This window comes from Colletes latitarsis, chromosome 2 (genome assembly GCF_051014445.1).
Source record: "Colletes latitarsis isolate SP2378_abdomen chromosome 2, iyColLati1, whole genome shotgun sequence".
NCBI lineage: Eukaryota > Metazoa > Arthropoda > Insecta > Hymenoptera > Colletidae > Colletes > Colletes latitarsis.
The window spans coordinates 15,954,828-15,979,585 of NC_135135.1; the positions used below are offsets into that span (position 1 = coordinate 15,954,828).

At 38.3% G+C, this 24,758-nt stretch overlaps 3 protein-coding genes across 7 annotated transcripts; 2 read left to right on the top strand and 1 right to left on the bottom strand.

The window, feature by feature from the left end:
• The first annotated feature begins 146 nt into the window (after nucleotides 1–146).
• On the top strand, nucleotides 147–15,904 carry Shakb (Innexin family member shaking B). 5 transcript variants are annotated; one of them, XM_076777358.1, is made up of 8 exons: nucleotides 147–2,342; nucleotides 3,787–3,852; nucleotides 4,240–4,570; nucleotides 4,644–5,192; nucleotides 11,149–11,368; nucleotides 13,066–13,355; nucleotides 13,417–13,670; nucleotides 15,194–15,904. In XM_076777358.1, exons 4-7 carry the CDS (start codon nucleotides 4,830–4,832, stop codon nucleotides 13,663–13,665), a joined length of 1,122 nt encoding a protein of 373 aa, XP_076633473.1. In that variant the 5' UTR covers nucleotides 147–2,342; nucleotides 3,787–3,852; nucleotides 4,240–4,570; nucleotides 4,644–4,829; the 3' UTR covers nucleotides 13,666–13,670; nucleotides 15,194–15,904. The 5 variants fall into 5 exon arrangements, with proteins under 5 accessions (XP_076633473.1, XP_076633483.1, XP_076633463.1 ...); XM_076777368.1 differs by having other exon boundaries at nucleotides 147–827; nucleotides 1,928–2,342; nucleotides 4,240–5,192; XM_076777348.1 differs by lacking the exon at nucleotides 3,787–3,852 and having other exon boundaries at nucleotides 1,072–1,088; nucleotides 4,061–5,192.
• Nucleotides 15,905–17,546: 1,642 nt separating this feature from the next.
• Nucleotides 17,547–19,726, top strand: Nprl2 (Nitrogen permease regulator-like 2). The gene is made up of 9 exons (XM_076782793.1): nucleotides 17,547–17,774; nucleotides 17,993–18,129; nucleotides 18,216–18,307; nucleotides 18,377–18,533; nucleotides 18,608–18,725; nucleotides 18,793–19,027; nucleotides 19,097–19,227; nucleotides 19,301–19,470; nucleotides 19,548–19,726. Exons 1-9 carry the CDS (start codon nucleotides 17,735–17,737, stop codon nucleotides 19,722–19,724), a joined length of 1,257 nt encoding a protein of 418 aa, XP_076638908.1. The 5' UTR covers nucleotides 17,547–17,734; the 3' UTR covers nucleotides 19,725–19,726.
• Nucleotides 19,727–19,874: 148 nt separating this feature from the next.
• Nucleotides 19,875–22,716, bottom strand: LOC143351092 (cilia- and flagella-associated protein 45). The gene is made up of 6 exons (XM_076782792.1): nucleotides 22,519–22,716; nucleotides 21,607–22,011; nucleotides 21,133–21,518; nucleotides 20,942–21,074; nucleotides 20,226–20,519; nucleotides 19,875–20,072 (listed from the first exon to the last, which is right to left on the bottom strand). Exons 1-6 carry the CDS (start codon nucleotides 22,714–22,716, stop codon nucleotides 19,875–19,877), a joined length of 1,614 nt encoding a protein of 537 aa, XP_076638907.1.
• Between the last annotated feature and the right edge of the window lie 2,042 nt (nucleotides 22,717–24,758).

Consider the following 24,758-nt stretch of genomic DNA (forward strand, 5'->3'; position numbering starts at 1 on the left):
GTTTCCGCGGCGTTTCTTCTCCGAGGGTCTCGCGACTCGCGACGCGGTGCGGAGCGGTGCGGTGCGTTTTAATGTTGCGCTTCTACGCTCGAACATTTCGGGTTTGGTGTTTCTATTCCTGGAGCGGATTGACTCCTCGGGAGGTGCTATGCCCTGGCTAGCAAACACGACCAGTCGATCCGCGTCGAGTCGAGTCGAGTCAAGTCAAGTCGGTTGGAGGTTTGGTAACGTGGTTCCGCGGATGGTGCGCGTGCGATCGGAACAACGCTTTCAAAATTCTCTGGGAAATCGCCGCGATCCGTCCCCGTTCGTTCGTTTCTCGACCAGTGCGATTACGTTCGTCGACGCGTTTCTTCGGCTCGTGTGGGAACGTTTAGGTTACTTTACTCGTTTATCACTTCTGTTTCCGTTTCCGTTCCTCGAACGGTCCCGATTTCAGCAATCCGATTGCACGGTGCGCGTTGCTTACCAGATTTAGTCTCCAAAGGAACCGCGTCGTTCTCCGCGATTCTGGTAGCGCGCGTCAAGTTCTTCGTTTCACCGACGATATGTTTATTAACGTCGCGACGAGCCACGCGAGAATGGAAGACGCTTCGCGATCGTGCAAACCCTCCTAGTCGTATGTGAAACGATTAGCGACGGTTTCGCGGATGGTGCGCATGTATTTGCGCATCGCGCATTTCTGCGCGAAAATCTGCCAATCCGAACAATTTTGTTCGCGGAAAGTGAAATTAGTGGTCCGCGAAGAAAATAGATCCGACGGGGACTAACAACATTCTGCTGATCGAGTTTCCGTTCCGCCGACACTTGTTCGCTTTCAAATTGTGGTAAACACGCACGAAAACTGTTTCGGTGACTTGTAATTTCTTTTGTAATCCGTCGATCGTGCTAGAGTAAACTTGCATTCTCAAAGTTCGGACTGTTGTGCGATTGAGAGGACGGGACGCGCGTTTTCTGGGCCATCGATTGTCGAAAGGGGACCATACAACCCTTCGTTGGGCCATGCGAAAGAAAAGAAAATATAGAAAACCAAAAATTCTAAGCGGTCCAGGAAAAATAGTATATTACTGAACATGATATCGTTTGGGGTACGTGCAGGTAGTGTTGACATCACGAATCTCAAAGTAATTTAAGAGGTCAGGTTAAAAATGCCTGAAATTTATGAAACGTAATCGAGCCAGACACCGCGTGACGGTAGATTTCGGAACAATCTGTTAATATTATTTTCAAGTTTCCGTTCGCTTCCAACAAGGTCGATTTATTAACGTGCCTCGCGGTACGAGTTCGTTGACTGATGCAGGGAATCTTTAGAACGATGTTTTCGCATACTGACCGAAGCGCTTCGCTCGTTCGGCGCGAAGTGTCCAATTCGAATTTTAATAATCGAAAACGAAGGTTGATTTTCGAAATGGACAATTTTCCCTAAAATCTTAGAATAGCGACAGTCTCCGAATTTCCACTATTCTCATCGAATAGTAAAACATCGGATCTTCCGGAATTTCGATTTTCTGATTGTAGTAGTGTCTGGCTATCTGGGAATCCCGTTCATTTCTCCCTCGATTATTTTCATTCACCTCGAATAAATATTATTTTCCTTGCCGGTTCGGTAATATATATTTTCATTGCCAGCGAGTAAAAAACACCAGTCGAATGAAATTTAATTCGAGAAACCGCATAATTCGCGTCGACATTGATGTTTCCTTAAATTTTATATCTAAAGACGAATAGAAAATATCGAATCCCAGATGCGGGGGAAAACCCGGAAAAGCCAGACGTCGAACTTTTTAGTTCCGGAGAGAGGATCGACGAAATCGTCTCTCGCCGTGGAAACGTCGCTTCTCGGAACGCGACGCGACGCTTCGGCCAGGGGATTCAAAGAATTTTCACCGCAACAAAAAGCTTCTATTTCCGTAAAATTACTCATTAGATCTATTCTGGTATCCCGTTGACTGTTTCCGAAGATACGTATTAAGAATTTCGCGCGACACGACGATGCGTAGCGTTTAAAAATCAGCGATCGCGATGCAGTTTTGCACAATTTTCCCGGACGTTCGCGAAAGAAATGCTGCCGTCGAGGATCTAGGGCTTCTCTGGCACTGTGCGCGTTTCGTGCATTTCTCCAATAGATCTCGACGAAAGTGTCAGCTGTCTTCTCGAAATTGGGGGCTCGCGCGCGTTTCTCTATTTTTAGATAATCGCGGTTTGCGTTACAAATAGTAACCGCGAGCGTTATTATCGTACGCTACTTCGCGCCTCGCGACAAAACCGGTGTACAAAGTAGAAAAGCAAACCTGCCGCGAGTCCGTCGATGTTTTGTCTTCGGCGAGAAGAATCGCGTGGGCGTAAGTATCGATATTTTATGCGACGGGTGTTGCAGACTGAAAAACACCCTTTCGTTAGCGACAAATCTTCCCGATCGTTCTGTGCCGACACGTTTATCCTTTTATCTCCCGTCAACCGCCCATTAAAATTATTTTCAAAGGGATTCTAAAATGTTTGTCACGTTTGTCAAATGAGGTTCAAGGTAGAGACACAGGATTTTCAATATATTTTTTCCTTCTTTCACAGATCGATGAGAGTAACGATAATATAATAATACATCTCTGTGTGAGAAACACAAGGAAAAAATATTAAATTAGCCTTAATAAAGTTACTCGGTTTTAAGACACTAACATGGAAATGCTACAAAACGACGAAAGATCGTGAGGGATTTTTTCGAATTTTAAAGTAAAATCAATTAGACTTACATTTATCGAAGTTGTCTCTTCTTTCCTGTAACAAAGGGTAATATTTAATTTGTGATTCTATGTATATGTAAGTTAAAGATCGGTAATTCATTTTTTACTAAAATTCTTTTCCTGTAACCGTACTAATTGTAAGCTATCGTTTCCTACGACGTGTTCTGTACTATTTTTACTGCCAGTGACTGTATACAGAGGGTGGTGTATGCGGATTTACACATTAATCGTCGCGTAGATATGCGGCACGATCTCTTCAAACGAGAATGTTGATATCCGATCGGTTAGCGTCACTGCTTTATATTAAGCTGTAAACCTGTGCCGAATACTTATTTTCGAGTCGAGCTAATTGACAAGCTGAGATTAAACACGCTTTTCTGCTCGTTTTTCATTTAGTCTAATTCGTGGCCCATTAGAGCAACGGTGCACAAAGTCTGGACCACGAATCGAGCCGAGTCAAACCTTTCAAAACAAAGATAGAAACAAATTCGATTTTTATCAGAGAATACTCTAACGTTTTATAAAATTATAATTCTCTACTCTTATCCAAACATAATGTGCTTCTATTCGAACAAGGCTCTCCAATTATGAAGCCGAAGAAAGATGAAAATCTCAATAATATTACGCAACTAGCCAGAAGTTTGTTAAAGCCAATTATTAAAGAGCTTATCTGAGACTCGCATGCTTCCTCAAACTTCTAAAGTCACTACAAGTCAAGGTGCAATATTTTAATCTTTCTACATTTTTATATTACGTTCGACTGGATATATTTATACTCGTTCTAATCTGCAATTCTTTTGGTCCAGTAACGAAGAAAGTTGCGCACCGCTGCATCAGAGCCAACTCTTAGCTCTGTTTTGTCTCTCATTATCCCGTAATGGATGGTTAAATCAATTTCACCATTATAGATCGATATTAATCGTAATGTGATAGGGTTCGGTAACATATGGCTCGAGGGCCATTTGTGGTCCGTGTAATGTTTTAAGATGGTCTCTCGTTCGTTTATTTACGTCTTCCCGTATCAACGAAAACTTTAAATATTTTTCAGGAATTAGCTGCTCTTTGTAGTTTGAAAGGAAAAAATCACCGAGTGGATATATAATTTTCAATGTACGTACATATAGAAAACTCGTTCTGATAAAAATGAAGCTTAAAACTATCACTGGCGGAATGATATAATAGCAACTTAACATAAATTACACAATGAAAGACATTCTAGAATGGCGAAAAAATATATATACGAAGGATATTTGGTTATCGTAAACTCAGTTTTTGATTCTCGTAATTCAAATATTCTCGTAAAGTCAGTTTCGAAACGATAGATAAACAATTTCGACGCTGCTTTCCGGTGGTGCTTCGTTCGTAATCATAGTGAAGATGGTTTATCGAAAAGACTTTAACAGTGAATGTGAATGGCGCGGTACACGGTGCACGGTGTGAAAAGTGAACATTTTCTCAATAGAAACGACAATAGTGAAAGCCTGGTTTGCTTTCGTTTTAGAAAATTATTTCGCCAAGAGAATTTCGCCGAATATCTTGGAAACATGAGCGAACTAGGTGGCGGGTTGAACATATCGAAAAAGATTATCGCTCGAAAGTCCGGTTTTTCGAACACTTAAGACCGGAAGACCGACCAGCCGCGAGAGTTGGACAGAATTTACGATGCTTTGAACGAGGAATAATGTATAGAAGAAGATTGGCGACGGCACTGGATCCTATCGCTTCAAAGGATCCTACGTTGCCGAGATCGTTTAGCAAAATCTTTCGAAGATAACGCGACAAAGACTGTCCTTTGTCGATCGAACGAATCGGTGTTGGACAAAACTTCAAAGGTCTTTCTCTACCAGGCTAAAAGAAAAGTATACACATCCAGATTTTTCAGACTCTAACGTTTTATTCCTCTAGGAGAAAGTTAGGTAACCTGAAATAGTCAATAATTGACCGACAAGTTGTCTTGGATTTCGAGGATAGATGAAAGGGTGTCTTCGACAGCGAAAGATGCGAAGAACGAGGATCGGAAGGATCGACGGACGATCGTCGTGATCCAGCGATACCTTTTCGTCCGTTCCCACTGTCGATCTTCGAGCCAAAATGCTGGACATATTCCGAGGCTTGAAGAGCCTGATCAAGATCTCTCACGTGCACATCGACACTGCCGTCTTCAGGTTGCATTACAGCATGACTGTCATCCTGCTGATCGCGTTCTCATTGATCGTCACGACGCGTCAGTACGTGGGCAATCCGATCGATTGCATACACAGCAAGGATCTGCCGGAGGACGTGTTGAACACTTACTGTTGGATTCACAGCACCTACACGATCACCGCGGCCTACAGGAAGCGGGAAGGTTTCGAGGTACCTTTCCCCGGTGTAGACAATTCAAAGTCGCATCCGGAGAGCGAACGAAAGGAGTACAGGTACTATCAGTGGGTCTGCTTCATGCTGTTCCTTCAGGTAATCAATTTTACACAATTTGTAGATAGGCCTTCTGTCGATATTGTCAAATATTTCTAGACTAGTACCAAATAGTTCGATCACTGTGTTTCCAACTGTAGACAGAACTCTTTCAGCGGATAAAGTGATAAGAAGTTACATTAGAGTAGAAAATTACTCTCATTTCGTTTCTACCATTTGAATAATGATATTCAAATACGGAAATATTTCAAATTCATTAGTAGTTCAAGTTCCATTTGATTGTTTACTTTATTATTCGAACGAACATTAAACATTGAAAATAGAGACTTCGCTCGTCCAACGTTCGAAGATGTTGCTATTATCCTCGGTTACGGAACTTACATGTTTCTAAAGATAAATACAAGTTTGGTTGATATTTCAACTGCTCTTGTAGATTCTGCCGAGGTTGCGGGATCGTGGATAACGATTTTCGATTGGTTCGGTTTCAGAGCGTCGGTCGTTAGATGATTAAGAGTGCGCATTAGGACAGAAATTCTAGATACGTTCGGCAATGAGAAAAGCCGGATAACGAATGGACTGGTTGCGGCTACGACCGAGGAATTTACTCGCTGCTTACAGAAGCTTATATCTAGTTCATTGCCAAGAAGGAAACCCTAAGCATATTAACTCGTTAAACCAGTAGCTGTTACTTCGTCACCGAGGGTCGCTGTCGTACTCGTCGCCTTGACGCTCGGTCAAAGACGTTCCTCCACCCTCACCTTTTAACTGATCTCTTCAAGTAGACGTGTCGTTGGATGGAATTAGTGTTTTCCGTTGGTTCGATATCGATCCGCGAACGTTCTTGCCTTTGCTAAATTGCGTTTCGAAAACTTCAACAAGTATTCGAACCACAATAATACGCGGTCAATGTCTCAAAAACTTCAGATCCGATTAATCGAACGGATCACGGACAGATTTTGCTTCAGAAACCGAATTAACAGTTAATTAACTAACAACTAGGTCGGTTTAGATAAATAATAGCGAAAACGTACGTTTCGTGGAAGGATTAATCCATCATCTCCCGCGTGAATGGAGTCTCCTAATTACGTGGCCGAGATGGATCAAATCCAATTACTCGACCGAATAATTAAATCGTTTCCAACTCTGTGCGAACATAATTCAATGCAAGTAACGCAAACCCTCGATCTAAGTATAGAGCGACAATGACCTGAATATGTTTCATATTCTTTTTGCTCGGTTTTTCGCGGTGTCCGTTTTTCTTTTGGGCGTTTCGCGACAACAAGTGCCGCTGGCCAGAAGCCAATCCTTAATAATCAACCACGTATACATTATTACACGTGATATCACAACGCCCTGCATTTTTCATCTTTTTCGCCAACAACGTCATCGACATAAATCAACGTCATCTTTTCCAGGTCATAATCCACGCGAACCCAACTTATTCGACGCGTTTCATTTTTGATACGACACGAATAACGAAAGATATCGCGAAGAAGGTGACACTATTTATGTACAAGCGGCTATTTGTGCATAAACTTTTTAGAAAAGATGGACAAAAAATAGTCCAATTAAATATGGATAATTTCATTATAAACATAGGTACCTGAGATACATATATCGTTAACTTTATATGAATTTTTTCTAGCGCCAACTTACTCTCCTGCATATGTTTTCTCGGGTATAAATATTCGTAAAAATATTTTCAACGCGTAGGAGTGAAACATAAGCGTGAATGAGATACAAATAGACATTTTCATTGAATAAAAAAGTCTTTCATCGAATCGATTAGCTTCTGGCTTCGATAATTCTAGTTCTGCTAAATCTACAGACCTACAAGTTCGAAGTCTAATTCAGATGGAAGTGTGTTTCAAAATCGAGTCAGTATCCCGCAGGTGTTTTTGTGTGCTTTCGGATGTTTTCCTATTTGGTAAATGTCTATAAGGAAAACGTTACATATACAGTTGTCTTATCAAAACAGTGATGCAATCAGCAAAATCGTATATTAAATACATATCTGCGTTCGTGTACTTCGATGCAGCTTATCAATTCAAATAGAAATTATCGCAGGACTGTATTAAAAACAGCTTAATTTAAGCAAAGATAATTAAGGCATTCTAAGAGCACTCGTATAATTCATTCGCGAGTTTGAATCATCGAAAAATAAATAAAAAATAAAAATCCTCTCCTTGATTCTAGAAAGATTAAGGGTTATGGGTCAAAAATGAAAAAAAATATAATATAAATTTAACAACGCATGAAAATGGGATTTACGATTTAATGAATTTTTCACTCTAAAGTATAAGCGACAAAAGAATTGAATGTGGAAAAGAATCAAGAACTAAATGACGCTAATGCGGCTCTACGAGCATCGTACTATGTTGCCGGAAGTCATTGAGCTACGTATATAGGATGTATTCGAATAAATGGTGTGATTCTACGCGGTAAAATATATAAATCGGAAAAAAGAGTAACATTTTTCAACGCGTTCAATCATTAATTATTATTTCTAGTTGCGTTAAACTTCAGACAGTACTCTATTTCCAAAGTCGATCTTCTCTTACTTTTACACGTAGAGCCGCTCCTTACTGGATTTACTATCCGTCCAAATATTGTACTTATACCCTGTAGATTAATAACGTAGCCATTAACAATGATAGTTCGAAATCTTTGATTCGTTTTGTAGCAATAACTTAAATAGTTACAAAGGTTTCACAATTTCGTATCAAACGAAGAATTCGTTTATATCTATTTCGATACGATCTGCACACAAAGTTCGTTTCTAACAACTAGAAACGCAATTTCAGAAAATTGAATTGATCCGTGAAAACGGCGTAATATCTGGCGAAATCTTGTTCAAATTTCCCTTGTATTCGAGAGGAAGATACTTAGAAGATCATATAAGTTATGTGTTTAGCATCGAGGCCAAGGGATGCCTCTCAAGTTCGGCCAGTCTTCCGACGGCTTGCTTCCGCGCCCCACGTGTGTCTGTTACCGTGTCCGAATACTCGTTCCAATCTCTCATTCTTCGTTCTCCTTTAATTTTCGAACGAGTCTCCGTTTAAATTTCTTTCTAATTTCCGTCTGATTTAAATTTCTGATCGATAAACAGCAAAATTGTAACCGGCGTGCATGCTCGAACGACTCGCGTTTGATAACTGCGTGTTGATCGCGCGTATCAAAGGCGTGGATCCATGGAAAGAACAGGGTGGAAACGAGTGGATCTTCGTACTCGGTAGAGAAACGATCGTCACGCGATTCGATGAGAAGAGGTCGACGTCGGGATATGGGAGCTAGGAAAACGGACGGGACCAGCGTCGTCTGCGTTTCGACGAGCTTCTGTCGCAGGGACAGAACGTAAGCAAAATGCACAGAGCGGAACTGGTGTTGCCAACTCGATCGGAAAATTCACTTTACGCGGAGTCTTCCGACGAGAATCGCCAAGGACAACACGACGAAGAGAAAGAACCGAGCGATGTACAGTGACGAATGTACGCGTGGCTCCGATTTCTAACATCCGGTGCGAGCTTTCGATTGTACGGTACGTCGGGGCAGAACTTGAAAGAGGATTTAATGGGGAAGGATAGCGAATCCTCCCGACGCTAAACATCTTCGTAAGATATTGTGTCTTTGATAGAGCTAAAGCTGCTTGAAAAATTCTTGACCCGTGACCCGTACGAGAAAAACATCCGCAAAAACGGATTTGTACGACGAGGAAGAAGGCAATTGTCTTCTTGAGGAAAGAGATTCCAAGCGGTCGAAGGCGACTGGCCGTCCGCAACGAAAGAAAATGCCTCTGATGTTAAAGATGATCGACGTGTTTGGTTCCCTGCGGTCTCTGTTCAAGGTTCAAAGGATATCCGAAGACACGCTGATATTCCGACTCCATTATCGCGCCACGGTGGCTCTTCTTCTGGGCGGTTGCGTGACTTTGGCGTGCAAAAGCATTTCTGGCTCGCCTATACACTGCGAGGCGTCCGGTTCCGTGGACAAGATCGTCTTGGAGACCTTCTGCTGGCTTCATACCACCTACAGCATGGTTCACGCGTTTAATAAGAGTCTTGGACAGGCGGTGCCTTATCCCGGCGTCTCGAACAGCAAGGGCGACGGCATGCACGGCCACGCGGCTCATCCCTTAGTCAAACAGCACAAGTATTATCAGTGGGTCATCTTCTTTCTGCTGCTCCAAGTACGACACACACGCAATTCTTTTCGTTGTCGCGTTAATTTCCTATTTAATTAAAATACCATCGTGTGTAGCACTATTGTTGCTGATTATCAATCGCTAGAACATGTAAAAAATGGCGAGAGTAACACGATGTGTCAGAAGAACAAAAAAGAGTACAGAAGTACAAAAATGCAACTATGTTCTTTTAATAAATAACAATTAATTTTCCTTGTATCGAACGCATGGAACACCAAATGCTTTTCAACGATAGCGTATTGTATGCATATGGGTGTTTTATATTGTAGGTAAATTTAATGTTCTTTTAATTTCTAGGGGCTCAAGGGCCGCGTACTGTTTGAGTAAATCAGGTATTTATAATGTGCTCATCGTTTCCTGGTTATCGATTATTTCTGACTAGATTATAACAATACTTATAAGCCAAGGTTGTGCCAGATACCTTCGGCTGGCTTCGCCGTAACAATAATACCGTAAACGAGTTCGAAACGCGAAAACCTTCTCGCTAGAAGGTTACGCGAAGCTGTAAGTAGCGAGCAAACTGATGCGATTATATACATATTAATATAATATTCAAGCAACTCGATATCAAAGTATATATTCGCGATCGATGCAAATATTCGATATCTATTTTCGATAGAAATATTTTTCTACTGCTCGGTCAGTAGTACCAATACATACGTGTGGTCTGTGTGTGAACGTGTATGTATATTATTTTGATGCGTTATCTACGAAGCGTCGAATCAATTTTTATGAAAATAATCTTTTATTCAAAGAATCGCGTTTAGCGATAAACTTTTATCTACTGGATAACAATTTATTCGTGGCTCGCGAACGAAACGTTGTTCGTTATTTGCGTAAGGATGTTTCCCAACACCGGTATCCCGTTCCCAAAAATATACTGAATCTGTCAGGGTTTCCATTAATCGATGAAAGTTATTTTTAAGTATGTTATTACAGTTTAAAGCAATTTAAACGGTCCGGCACTTTGCGCGTATCAAGCTAATATTTCACTCATCCTTGTTTCGTTATTTCCGCTTACATGTGCGAAACGTGTCTGAAATGTGCCCGTTTTAAGACCGACATCTCGATCTTTAACGGCCCTCGTAACAGAATTCCGCGGTGGTACATTTAGCATCCTGGCCGTCTCCTGGCTAACGTAAACTCGTTATCCAAATGAATTGCTTCTAAATCAACAGCAATTAATCAATCCGCCGGCTTAAAACAATACTGCCGTTTACTACGATTTTATCTCTCCCAACGAAATGCACAGCCAATTTGATATCTTTATGCGCGTGCCAAGCAATACACGTAAACCAACACGCGACGATATTAAATACACGCCTATGAACGCGAAGTAAAACTCGTCTTCAGAGTTTCTGGCAATAATCGTGGGCAAATTTTCACGTGCTTCGCTTTGATACATGTTTTACACTCTCGTTTCCTCAAAACAAGCTACGTACTCGTTTCAAAACGTTCACCTTTCGCGCCACGAAACACAGCAGCTCTACGTGAAGCGAAACATAATCGTACAAAATTCCTAGTCAAATAAATCATCTGGATTATTAAAATGGTATTACATTCGTCGAACAAAGTACAGCTAAATATATCACCGCAGTGTTTTTCTTATACACCGATTCATCTCGGCGGCCGATGAAAGAATACCGAAACAAATGAGACCGCCAACCGGTTGAAAATACGAACGTAATTTTAAGGAAACGGTATCGTTCGGATCCGGATAAAGCAAGTTTATCGATACCGTTCGGATTCACGATCGTTCACCCACCCCCGTCCCTTTCGCTGTTTCTTTTCCAGGCGATCCTTTTCTACACACCCCGATGGCTGTGGAAAGGTTGGGAAGGTGGGAAAATTCACGCGCTGATGATGGACCTCGACATCGGTCTCTGCTCCGAGGTCGAGAAGAAGCAGAAGAAAAAGATGCTGCTCGACTATTTGTGGGAGAATCTTCGCTATCACAATTGGTGGGCTTACAGGTACTACCTCTGCGAAGTTCTCGCCCTGGTCAATGTGGTCGGTGAGTGGCACGTTATTTTTTCTTTCCCGTCTCAGACTTCTCTTTCATCTTTAACATCTCGAACGTCTCTGTCTCCGATTTAAAATAACAATTTTCACCATCGTCGAGCGAATTCCAAGACACTGTTGCGGTCGTTGTCGTCCATTTTGCACGCGCCTCGGTGTTATTTCCGATGCTTCCGATTTCAAACAGCCCGATTTCTTTTGAACCCGAACTGTTATGATATTCTATGTTTTCGCACGGTCGTCAAATCTCCCCATTTGTCGTTCCTCCACCATTTTCCTCGGACCTTTGTGCATCGATATATTTACCTTCTTCGGTTATTTGTTTTGTTACTTTTACCGAATCGATATTTCATCCTTGGCCGACGGACATTCAGGTGGTATTTGCTTTTGTTATTCCACATTTTTCCACGAATTAGCGAGTACGGAGCACCGATCGCGCCTTTCATCCGTTTCCACCGTCGGCGTTCGCCGCCCATTTCTTTATTTATTCGTCGTACTGACCTCTCGGCACGCTTGGAAAACTCTCAGACACGCGTTCATCTTGCGCGTAAAGGCGGGTCATGGAATAGGCAACCGGTGAATGAACGATTCGTAATAAAATTTGGCAACGTTACAACTGGCCAGGTACTACGCCCAGAGAGCCAATCTATACGATCATCCGTCAGCTTTCTTCAACCTCTACTTTGTTCTAGTATGCTTCTGTCAATCACCTGTCTCGCGCGCGTTAAAAATTTTCAAATTCTATGACAAAATGAAAATAAAAACTCTAGAAAGGTTCTTTGCAACGCGAATCAATTCAAGTTCATGCGTTGTAATTAAACAAAAAAAGAAGGTACTTCAGAAAGATCACAATTACAAAGTTACAAAGTTTATAGAAAGGACGTGGTTATTTCTAAAATAAATAAAGTAAAAGCTATTACTATTTTGTGTTCGTCTCACAAAAACGTGAATTAGTTTTTTTCTTACAAACGAAGGACTACCAAAATATTCTCATTTACTAGATCTTTTTGCGTGAAGGTGTTACGATTACAAATATATGGATTAATTAATACAATGAGAGAATGAACACGCTGTACCGATATCGAGAATTTGGCCAAACCCCAATACTCGTACCGATTATATGAACGACTTGCAGAGTTCTGTCGCTATCGAGGAGCTGGCTAAAGCCCAACGCTAGTAACGAGAGATCGTCTAAAAGATATTCTGATTCGTAGCCCAATATTCGTAACGCGTTCGTCAACAGTCTTCTACCTTCTCCGCTTTCTGCAGCTTCGCGGCCCCATTTTATACCGTATCTCGGTACAAGAGGAGTCTCGACAGCAGACGCTCGCGCATTTATTACCAACGTAAACTCTACGAGACCTAATAATTATTTATACGAGCTCATTTATTCAGTATAAGAACCGATATAACGATACTAAACAATAGAACAATGAAAAAATATGCTTGAACTCGTCGCCTAACGCGAATGGATTCCGGTAAGGCAGAGATCGCCAGCTATTTTATCGACGGGTATTTTCGCGGGCTTAAATCAAAACTTCTATTCACCGACATAAGTATCTTGGAAAAACGAATAAATGTAATTTAAAATTGAAAGTAGACTCAACGCGCTTACGTAGACCGGATAAATTTCATGATCGTTTGCCAGTTCTATAACGATCGTGGTTACAAAATGGGCTTGAATATGCACAGGTCAAATGTTTCTGATGAACCGCTTCTTCGACGGTGCCTTTCTGACGTTTGGTATCGACGTGCTCAGGTTCCTGGAATCGGATCAGGAAGACCGGGTCGATCCAATGATTTACGTGTTTCCACGGATGACTAAGTGCACCTTCTACAAGTACGGCGTCAGCGGTGAGGTCGAAAGACACGACGCCGTCTGCATATTGCCTTTGAACGTCGTCAACGAGAAAATATACGTATTTCTCTGGTTTTGGTTCCTCTTTCTCGGCGTGCTCAGCTTCATAACGGTTTTATACAGGGTAAGTCGATCGAATATGGTATCTCACCAGCCGAAAATTTCATTTACTCTCTACTTTACAGATCGTAATTATATTCTCGCCGCGAACGAGGGTCTACCTTCTACGATTAAGGTTTCGTTTGGTCAGAAAGGAAGCCGTCGAGACGATAGTTCGACGAAGCAAAGTAGGCGATTGGTTCCTTCTGTACATGTTGGGAGAGAATTTGGACACGGTAATATACAGGGACGTGATGCACGAATTGGCAAACAAGCTCGCGTCCAGACACCATCACAGCGTGCCTGGAATCAAGGGAGAGCTTCAGGAAGCCTGATCTAAGTAAGTATCGTTTTTAACAAAACTTTGTCGTTATCTTATCTTTTTCTTATTACCTCATAGAAACTTAACAATTTTCCTGGTAAGAACACTCGACAATCGAAAGTTCGCGCGGTTGTTAGGCGACACAGAACGCGCCACGCGCCAAACAGATTCAAAATGGCGACTACTTCTAGCCGCCACATGTTTCGCGCGAGTAAAATGGCCACTAATTGTAAGCTGTGCACTTTTCTTTCTTAGAGAAGATAGGAGAAAAGTTTATTCAACTTTTTTATGTAAAACTTAACACTTGATAACATTTATTCAAAACGTTTATTTATACGTTTTCGACTAATGAATATACACACGCACGCATGCATTAGAAAATGTAAAAAAGTACAAGAGGCAGACACGGTTTTTATACTTTTCAATCCCGTCGAGGGATAACTAAATTCGCTGCGTTTAACGTAAGAATTGCATCAAAGGTTCGAAAGACTTGACAGAACAGGCCTGATCGGTTGCAGCGGGGCCTATTTAAAGCAGTCTCCATTTTCCGCCGTTCTCCATCGCGCGATATAAATTCTGTACTGGCTGCCGGTCCAAGTTACATAAAACTTCTGAATACGCATCGTACGTGGATACTTGTAGGTCCGATATAAGTGTAACGCACCGTCGATACCGAGACCTCATGCTTGCCGGACATAAATTTCCTGGCAACAAGCTTTTGACATTAATACGTTATCCTATTTTCAGCACACAAGAGGTTTCCTTCTGCTGAATTTCGATGTGAAATAACACACCATCATCTTGAAAGCAACGCGTGCGAAATATCAGTTGTAAAAGGAAAGAATGCAACGCGGTATTTATCGGTGCAAACGACAATTACTTGCAACCACTCCGCTGTGCAAGGTGTTTTCCATTTTAAACAATCTCCATTAGGGACGAGGACGTAACGCAATTACGTTCGTTAAAATCAAAGTCGATAATTCGTTTCCTTACCGCGTAGACCGATTTTCCGCCAACGGGAACGCACCAAGGCACAAAACCACCAACAGTTGCGTTTAAATCTCTACGATTTACGCTACGACCACTCCGAGTACAAACGCCTATTCGGTATTCCACCGTTCTGTCAAATAGTTACAATAAACGATTGAAACCGTTAAATAAACTCAAGGTGGCTCGAAGAACGTTATTCGAAACGGCACCCAACGAGTAGTATAACTTCTACTATGACGTTTTTCAGCATTGCGTGCAAGATCTCAGATATTATTAGGTCGTATCTTGGTGCCTTTCCAATAGATAAATCCCTCGTGATATACGTATGTACACGATTTCGTACAGACTGATTGATTTTGGTGGTGATGCCGATTCAAGTGGATCGTTTAAATCATCTGATGCATGCTTTTCGTCTTCAGCGTCGATTAGATCAGAATTGCGCGGCTTGATCACTTCCGGTCAAAATTGAACTTTATTTTGCAAAGCATTGCATCGCAACAACGATATAGCGATAGACTAATGGAGAATCCATGTTACGATTACTTTTGCAGATTGCCTCGGAGAGCCGTGAAAGTTCAGACAATTCTCGAGGCGAGAAGAAGAGTATTTTTTAACGAAAAATGGGGTTACAACGGATGCCAAAGACGGAGATCCAAGGACCAGTCACGAAACAGGATGGATCAGATTTTATTTAATATTCGAAGCGTGTGTTTTTCTTTTTTTATCTTCTTTGTCAGCGACGATTGCATCGATTCTTGTTTATGAGTATTAATCGTTATCCGTGTAAAAGACAAACGACCGGTGTATATCGCGCATTTATCGCATACCTTCCGACGATATCTCTTTTTTTATTTTCGATCGTTCAATTTGCAGAAATTCGCGTAGTCGCCTTTAGACGCCGCGTTCAAATGGACCATTTTGTAATCGGTAAATTAACAATTTCTTACAACGAACGAAACGTGAATTATGAGAAAATGGTTTTGTCCGTCAAAGGTTCCAGCTGCCGAGGGCATAAACACATATTCCCTCGTACTTGAACGTCTACCTCGTGCAGTTTCGTAAAAATTCGAAGCTTGGAACGCTGCCATTTTCTCATAGAACGCTTGTTACATCGATAGGAACGAACTTACAGCGAGGAACAATGTATTTTCTTTCACAAAGACTGCGCTAACGTAAATAAACTCGCGTGTAACTTTTACCGGAGTCTTGAAATAAATGTATTTTTATTTAAAAGGAAACGTAATAAATCTAGTTTATCGTATCGACAACGTGAGAATAATAGCATGTAGCTTTCAACCACTACCCCTGCCCGACCACCTGCGGTACCATTCTAGATCATCGATCGGATCTACAGTCTCTGGTAATGGTCAACCATTTCCTACGGAAATCGACCACGTAAATCTGCATTTATTTGCACAGCGGAACAATAGCGAACACGATTTTCCAAAAGGAACGATTAGCCTTCATTCTTAGCTGGAACAAGGACTTCTAAAACTTTGTCCTGCAAGCTAACTTCCTTGGAAGGGGTGAGGTTCAATAAAACATCATCAATCACCTCTGACAATACTCCCTATAGCCTAACTTTGATAGTAACAACTGAATGGATTCGACGGCCTAAAAATCTTTGACTATCCTAATGGTAAAGCTAAGGCTGCATCACTCAACGGGCTCATCTTTTACTGTACAAAGTATTGCCACAAACGAGGAACACATAATATTTTCGGTTATGAATTTTTTTCTCGAAAGTATGTAGAATTTCGGGGGTATATGTATCAATAAAAAATGATTATAATTGACCCCCGCAACTAAAAGTATTTTTTTTAGAACGATTTGAAAATTTTTAATTTTGTCGAAATATTGCACACCTTCTCGAATTTTTTTCTCGAATGTGGGTAGGATTTCGGGGGTATGTCTATTCACCAAAAATGATTGTAATTGACCCCTTCAATCAAAAATAATTTTTCCAGAACGATTTGAAATTTTTCAATTTCACCGAAAAATTTAGGCACCTACCCCCTGTCGATTTTTCTTAAAAATTCCTTTTTCATTTTTAGTAATTTTGTTTGACGCCCTACAGAAAAGTTGTCTAATACTTTTTTGTAGGTACCCATGAGCTCTACTTCAGAAAAAAGTTTCATTGAAATATATTCACAATAGTAAGAGTTATGGCTGTTTGAAAATTGGACCATTTTTATGGGGTTTTTCTCATTTTGCGGACTCAAGGACCAACTTTTCGAATATTTTTGCGATTTGTACATATTCTCCATCAAAATACGCGTAGTTTGCTTTTTTAAACATTAAAATCGTCCAATCCGTTCAGAAGTTATGACGTTTTAAAGATTCGCAAGAAAATTCGGGCAAACATTTCTGGCCAGAAATTATATTTTCGGTAAGGAATTTTTTTCTCGAAACTGAGTAGGATTTCGGGGGTATGTCTGTTGACCAAAAATGCTTGCAATTGACCCCTGCAACTAAAAATAATTTTTCCAAGACGATTCGAAAATTTTTTTTTTCACCCAAAACTTTCAGCACTTATTCGAATTTTTTTCTAGAAAGTGGGTAGGATTTCGGGGGTATGTTTATTCACCAAAAATGATTGTAATTGCCCCCCGCAACCGAAAATAATTTTTCCAGAACGATTTGAAATTTTTGAATTTAATTGTTAATAACTTTTTAACGAAGCCTTCACCAACAAATTGGTATTCTTGATTTTCGTCTTTTTCTGGCCTCTAGAATCCTCTATTAAAATTTTTCCCAGGGGTGGCCAAACACCCTGTATAGCATTTTCTCTAGACACCGATCAGCGTCTAGTAACACTGACTCAACCTAACTATTGAAGTTGCTAAGTCAACAAAACTAAAAATGCCACTTGCGTTGTATTTTCAAAATGAAAAAATATAAACGCATAAATATATGCACACAACCATGTTCAAACGTTTAGTTTGAACGTGGATAAATATAAAGATAAACAAATACGTCATTAACCAATAATTTGAATGACACTAGCATGACAATTACATCAACTTCACAACTTAGTTGAGTATTTAGATTTAAAACACGATGTATCAGTAGAGATCAACGTTTATTCTAAAATGTTTGAACATTTTTCTTCACATCCTTATAAATGCTTAGGTACCATACTTTCAACATGTATGACAGAAATTGTATTATGCTATTTGTTACAAAAGTGTTATACTCATATATTGCATCTTATGAGCACAATATAGCACAGATATGTTTACGATTTTAAGTCTGAGCCACTAAAAATACGATACATTGAAACAAACGTAACAATTGCAATTTCATAAATTAATCAATAAATAGGTTAACTGATGTTTGCATTTAACCAGATACATTCAGAGTGAATGCAAAAGAAAACTTTGTAGCAACGATGAACGAGACAGAGGATAAAGGACTAGAAGATCCTATTAGATGTATATTTTTGTCAGAATTTCATCACATTGTGGGTCCAAAAATTACTTGCCAGGTTAACAAAAATTCTATATACCATTACTACATACCTGCTTCTTTTTCCAAGCAATAAAATATAGATAGGATTTAATTCTTTTCTAGGTACCAGATAATTTTATTTCAAAGGATATTTTCGATAATGTGAGCGTTTATATTATACCAAAGGCACAATTACAACGTAGCACTATAACAGTGTAAGCACAGTTTCTGATCAAGAAAAATTGATTTTGAACAAATTTATGAAAATTTTCATTTCATTCCAGAACATTGAAGGACTGTAAGATTTTGGGATTTCCTGTGAAAATTGATGACAAGAAATATGCAAGAAATGCATTTTACTTTAATTTGTGCTTTGTCTGTGATGCAGAAGCTCGTACAGTGCATTATGAACCTGTTGTTAGAAAGATGTCTGATTTTTTAGTAAGACCTTATACCTTACAGTTTAATGAGGTAACTTTCTTAAAAATACTATTAATTGTAATGCATACTTTTAGATGGCTCTTGAAGTAGAAAATTGCTTTTTATCAGCATCTGATGATAAAACAAGGTTAGCGCAAATGCTCCAGCAGGTAATGCAAGATTTAAATTTACACAAAATGTGTACATTAACAGGTAAGAACAATTTGTTGCTAGTAATTTTCAATGAATGCACTAAAGATATAAAACAATATTTTATTAGAGGGAACAATGACATCCCACTTGAAAGTCATAAAGTTAGCACCAGAGCCAAAACCAGTTCTTGATCATCAGGTACCCATATTTTTGGAGGGCCGTGAAACATTTCAAAGCGATCAGTGGGATTTGACTACTCAGCAAGTACTGCCTTATATAGATGGATTTAATCATGTTGCACGAATAGCAGCCGAAGCTGATGTGGAAAATAACCTGGTTAAAAGCTGTGTGCAAAACCTTGTGTAAGCACTTAAAGAGAAAAATTTTATGTTTAACATTCAATTGTTGCAATATTTTTTATTTATTTTCAGCTATTATGGTGTTGTAACATTGATTCCAATTTTTCAATACAGTAATGTTTATACCGCGACTCCGAAATTAAAAGAACTAGCTGAAAACCCAAAATTACAAGGGCGATGTATAGCATACGCTTCTAAATTTCGTGAGTTTATAATTTCAGTAAAATGAACTACAAAAGCAAAAGCGCGTTATATAAAAAGTTATTTATTTCGCAGCTAGACAACCCGCGTATCTTAGGGACATATGTCGAATGTATGCAAGTATGACACACGGCAGCAGCATGAGAGACTTATGTCAACGATTAAATCCACAGAATTTAAGAATCAATGAGAAAAAATTGGTACAATTCGGTCTCATCGAAGGCCTCATTCGTCGAGTATATAAGGTTTGTTTGTCATTTTTTTTTTAACGAAAAAAAATATATTGTAAGAAAAATTCAAAAATGTTTACCTCTGGTTGCAGTATCCAATATATCTGACAGGATCTCCTTGTAACGAGGAAATGAAGAGTAATCCGATTTATAAGTACTTCACAGGAACGTTCAGTCTCGATGAAATTTGTTGTAGTACGAGTCAATCGGCGGCACAAATCGAAGACATCGTCGAACGCGATCCAAATGTTGTTATGTTATGGAAGTAACAAACAAACTAATGCTCTGTGGATTTTGCCTTCTACACTTTCGATAAATGCAACGAACTTTTTCATTTGAATAGATACACGATATTTCGTCAAACATGTCGTGTTCGATTAATCGATAAATCGATAGATCGCAACTGGGAAGTGACCAGTTTATTGTATACTCTCGATCATTCGTTTCACTTCGTTAATGTACATTTCAGGTACTTTATTGCTTCTCATTTCGTCACATTTCTTCTCCATTGCTTCGCGCAATGTTTTTTTACGCATTTCGACGTTTGTACGAATTGCCAAACCTTCCTCGAACATTTTTTTTCTAGACTCGATACGTTCTCTTTCCTTCTCGTTTACCTGATGACAACAGTGGAATACGAATTCGTAGTTTCTTTCGATACTGAATTTTGATATTTGCAACAAGTTTCACGTCAATTTTCTGTATGTATTGTAGAAATAACTAGTGATAAAAGCGCGAAACGAGAATATATTATTGAAACAAAAACAAACCTGTTTCAGTATTTCGCTCCTGTGAATTAAAGCTTGTCGTTGTTTCTTTTCAAGTTGTTTTTGATCCCGACAAAAAGCTTCTTTCTGAACTCGTACAATTTTTTCAAACTCGCGTCGTTCCCGTTCCAATTCGATTGCCTGCATTATTCGTTTGTTATGTATTTGTTTTTCTCGTTCCTCTATAAGATATTTTTGAGCCTCTGCTCTTTTCAAAGCTTCTTCCTTCTCCTTTCGTCTCCACTCTCGTTCTACTTCTTCCTGAATCCGTGCTGCATTCAATTCGTCGATACGTATCTGAAAAAATACTACCATGTGCAAATCCTGTAAACATTCCTCTGTGAATCTTACAAAGATCAATTTTTATTGGGTTTGGAAGAGAGGGTTGAATTTTAAATACAGAATATTTCACTGTATACTATAATTGTAACTACATAGTATTTTTAATATACTAAGTACAGTATAAGCATATCACATAAAATATTAAGCAATAATTATTTAACGGGTTTTAATTTGATGTAAAATTCTTATATAAATAAGGAAGTTGTAATACATTGTTATTTAGAAACAGGTAATATTATTCGGATAAAAATTATGTAATAAATAATACATAAAATGCGAAATATTTATTCATTGCAAATATTCAGATAAATAAGAGAAATCATAAACATTCTATAGTCGATAAAATTAATAATTCCATTAATTGAGTAGATGAATACTTGAATATCTTTAGATTGCATAGCCTGGGTCGCTACTCTTGCTTTTTCCTCTTCTTTTTTTAACTTTTCAAGCCTCCGTTCTTCCGACAATTTTTTTTCTCTCTCCTCCTTTTGTCGTTGGTACTCTTGAATTCTATAAAACATTGGTCGACTTATTAATTATTAATTACGAACTTAATAACGAATTTTACCTAAGATCAATGATTTTATTTTCCTGCTCTTCCATGGCTTTAAAATGTTTCAATTGCTCGTTTCCCTCAGCGATTTCTTGTCGAATTCGTGCATGTTCCGATTCTTTGTTTTGCAATTTTGCAATCTCGTCTTGCTGCCAAGCGATATTGTTTAAATTAATTAATCGGCTTTCCTCCTGCTTCCTTGCAAATTCTAGCATTCTGTGTTCCTCATTCTCCCTTATTTGATCCTTTAATCTGTTGGCAAATTCTAATTTCCGTGCTGCCTCTTCTTGTTCTTTCTTAAGTTCCTCTTTGATTGCCCATCTTCTTTCATTTTCCATCATATCGTTGAGACGTTTTTCTTCTTCTTCCAATTCAAGTTCAACCAGTTTTTTCTCTGCTATCTGCAAAGGTATAGCCATACAAGTATGGAATTGACGTTTTAAAATTATAGAAAGATACAATAAAAAAGATTTTTTTATTATATCACACCTGTGCATCTCGAATGGCACGGCATTTAGTTTCTAATATGATTTTGTTGCATTTCTGGATTTCTTCTTCCTGTTCAAGTTTCATGTTCTGCGCTCTTTCGAGAACGTGTTTCGTTCTTTTTCTAGCTTCCTCTTCAATTTCAATTAATGTTGCGCTTTTCTCTCGAGGTCGATGCATGTCTATTTTTTGAAATTCTTTTTTCCTTTCCAAGCTTTCCTTTATAAGTCTTTGTCTTTCTTCTTTTTCTGCTTCGAGAGCTGCTCTTTTTTCTTCTTTCGTCATAGGACCACTACATTCTCGAAACTCTTCATATTCTTTTTTCGTTAGTATTTTTTGCGGCGCCGTTTTTTTCTTGGGAATTACTTTCATTCTTGCTCCTCTATTCTTAACTCCTCTTTCATCCAACTAGATATGATATTTCAATATTATTTATTAATAGGTTGTTACTAATAAAATGTTTGACTTATTTATTTAAATATATAAATATTTGAATACCAAGATCATTCAATATTGCTTTTAATAATACACTCAAGTATTAATTAGTTATAAACTTCTTACCTGCTTAAATGTTACAATGTAAAATATTTATTACTATAACTTTTATAATAAGACGTTTATTTATTATTTGATACACTTGTATACACAGTACACATACACTGCTAAGAAGTATAATTATGGATTTACACAAAAAATAAAATGAATGTGTAAAGAAAAAATGTATTATAGTTTAAGCTGTTATTAATTAAAATAATAAACATAACTTCAAAATCGTATGATAATTTAAGATACAGTGTTAAATGTTTAGAATAAGTAATGTGGTTGTAAATCAAAAGACGTAGAATTTAATTATTAATAAATATAAAAGTTTTAAAAAAAGAAGAAGGGAGAGAATATTATTCAAAAGAAAAGTACCTGTTTTCCGTTGCACGGACAACAACAATGTTTCAAATGACTTGATTTACATTGAGTGGTTCGAGTACACACATTCTTCGACAGATTCGAACATATTTGATCTGCAGATTTTGAATTTCTTTGATGCTTTGCATTATTAGACGGTAGTTTACAAACAGTGTTTGTCTTCGACATGTTTACTGTATTATGCACTACCATTTAACACTTTAAAATATACTATTTTTTCCCCCGCAAATAGCATACACAAAGATCAACCTATCACATATACAATCTGTAAATCTATTTAAAAAAAAAGAATATATTTATATATTTTGTATTGTTGTTGTAAATGTCAGTGCAACAAAAATATGGCTGGATCGACCATGATGAATTAATATCGCGGACTGATGTAAAACAGTAGTCTATTATTTACAAACAGTAACCGGTGATCGCCGTGTTTGTTTGTTCGATAAATTCAGCGGCACGTTCCGATTATTCAAAAATAATTTAATAAGCTGTTAGTAGCAAATGTTATCTTTATGAAATTGAAAAAGAAATACGTAGACTGAAGTAGTTTAATACATATGAAGAATAAATAATTAATTCATAGTTATTTAAAGAGAATATTGATTGATAGAATTATGTTTAGCGATATTTTCGAAGAATATCTCACAGATTAATTTGCAATATACTGTCTGAATAAAGAGATATTCGTGCACCCTTTTGCTAGTTAAAATGTAACTTTGTAAATTATTTTTTAAAATAACATCCAGGCGAGTGAAGTGGTGGACAAAACTACTTTAAGAACGAGTCTAATGTTTTTCGTTGTTCGTAAATAAAATTTGCTGACTCTGTACGACGTTAATTATCGTCGATGAAGATATTTAAGATTTTCATTGCTTCGTTGCGATTTATTTCTGTAATGTTCATATTGCAAGTATTTTATTTTATTCTTCGGGCGACAAAGAACTGTCTAGACCGACGATGGGGTGATTCACCCCTTTTGTTCGTGTTGCGTATCGTCGCCGAGTTTCCCTACGACGTCAGCTTTCCTCGGGTGGGAAAATGCACATGTGACTATGTACGTGTTCTTGTCTACTAAGTGTTCATGTTGCAAGTTAAATGTGTGATCCAGATATAATGGAATATCGGAAACTTGTATATCGAAGTTTAAATTGTCTCTAAATGTATATTACCATTTCCAAGAACCACTGTCTCTAAATTATCGTTTGTTACGGTGACCGCTCAAACGCATTTTTCCACAACAATTTTACTACTTGTTATAATCCACATAATTGTACAAATAGAAACATAAACTACATAGTAACAGAATAGTGGAATGCATTAATCGAGAATTGTATTTTATATTTATAAATTGTATACCTATAGCTTTGTATTTCAGAAAATAAAATTTCCTTTTTATTAAGTTGTATATTTGAAGTATTATTCTTAAAAAGGGCAGTTTTATTCTGTATAGTGAGTACTAATTTATTTGGCGAATCGATTTTGTCAGGTAGAACTTTTGCATTTAAGTATTAAACAGTACCCCCGAAGAATAAAAGAGTCGATCGATATCGTGCATGCATTTTACACGAGCGAGTTAAATATAACTCGGCCCTGTATCAAGACACTATTGTTAAATAAATAGGTAGAAAGCAAATCTAATATCGATTGAAGTGGGCATAGTGAATACAGTAGTAATTACAGCAGGTGCAATAATTACAGTGTTAGGTGTATTCTCGAGCTCGCGCTAGTTTCGCAGATTACAGTGAAAAATGAAACTATTTACTCTTTTATATTAGTTCATGTTTATTATCACAACGAACCAATTGATAATTCACTTTTTTGCACTTTTGTGTATTTGTTCGAGCATGTAACAAGATTTTAATTTTATTTTTGAGAGAATCCTGCGTTTAATAAATATTTTTTTTTTAAATAATTCGTTTTTTTAAATTTGTTCGAAATATAATTCGACATTATTATTTTTTAAACGAGGCTTGAAAATATTATCTGGTGATCGTGTATTTTTTTCAGTTACCATATTTTAAGTACAAGAATCAAGCGTACCTTTAAGAAAAAGTACAAGTTCGCTAATAGCAAAGATAAAGAATTTATCGTTTTTTTCCTTGATGTATTATCGGCATATGTTGTGTGCATGAGCTGCGCCAAACGACTGCGTTCTAGTCGGCCAATTGCGAAGGGTTTCCCTAATAAGAACTTTTCTAGAAGAGGGAACACAAGCACAAGTGCGAGATTTCTTC

Bases quoted from the DNA above. Each gene is read 5' to 3' on its own strand.
- Shakb (XM_076777338.1), top strand. From the start codon at position 8,941: ATGCCTCTGATGTTAAAGATGATCGACGTGTTTGGTTCCCTGCGGTCT. The intron at 9,340-11,148 runs GTACGACACACA...TTTCTTTTCCAG, and splicing joins TCTTCTTTCTGCTGCTCCAA to GCGATCCTTTTCTACACACC. The intron at 13,356-13,416 runs GTAAGTCGATCG...TCTACTTTACAG, and splicing joins TCATAACGGTTTTATACAGG to ATCGTAATTATATTCTCGCC.
- Nprl2 (XM_076782793.1), top strand. From the start codon at position 17,735: ATGTTTGAACATTTTTCTTCACATCCTTATAAATGCTTAG. The intron at 18,726-18,792 runs GTAAGAACAATT...ATATTTTATTAG, and splicing joins CAAAATGTGTACATTAACAG to AGGGAACAATGACATCCCAC. The intron at 19,228-19,300 runs GTGAGTTTATAA...TTTATTTCGCAG, and splicing joins AGCATACGCTTCTAAATTTC to CTAGACAACCCGCGTATCTT.
- LOC143351092 (XM_076782792.1), bottom strand. From the start codon at position 22,716: ATGGTAGTGCATAATACAGTAAACATGTCGAAGACAAACACTGTTTGT. The intron at 21,075-21,132 runs GTAAAATTCGTT...AATGTTTTATAG, and splicing joins AATAAAATCATTGATCTTAG to AATTCAAGAGTACCAACGAC. The intron at 20,520-20,941 runs GTATTCATCTAC...GTATTTTTTCAG, and splicing joins TGCAATCTAAAGATATTCAA to ATACGTATCGACGAATTGAA.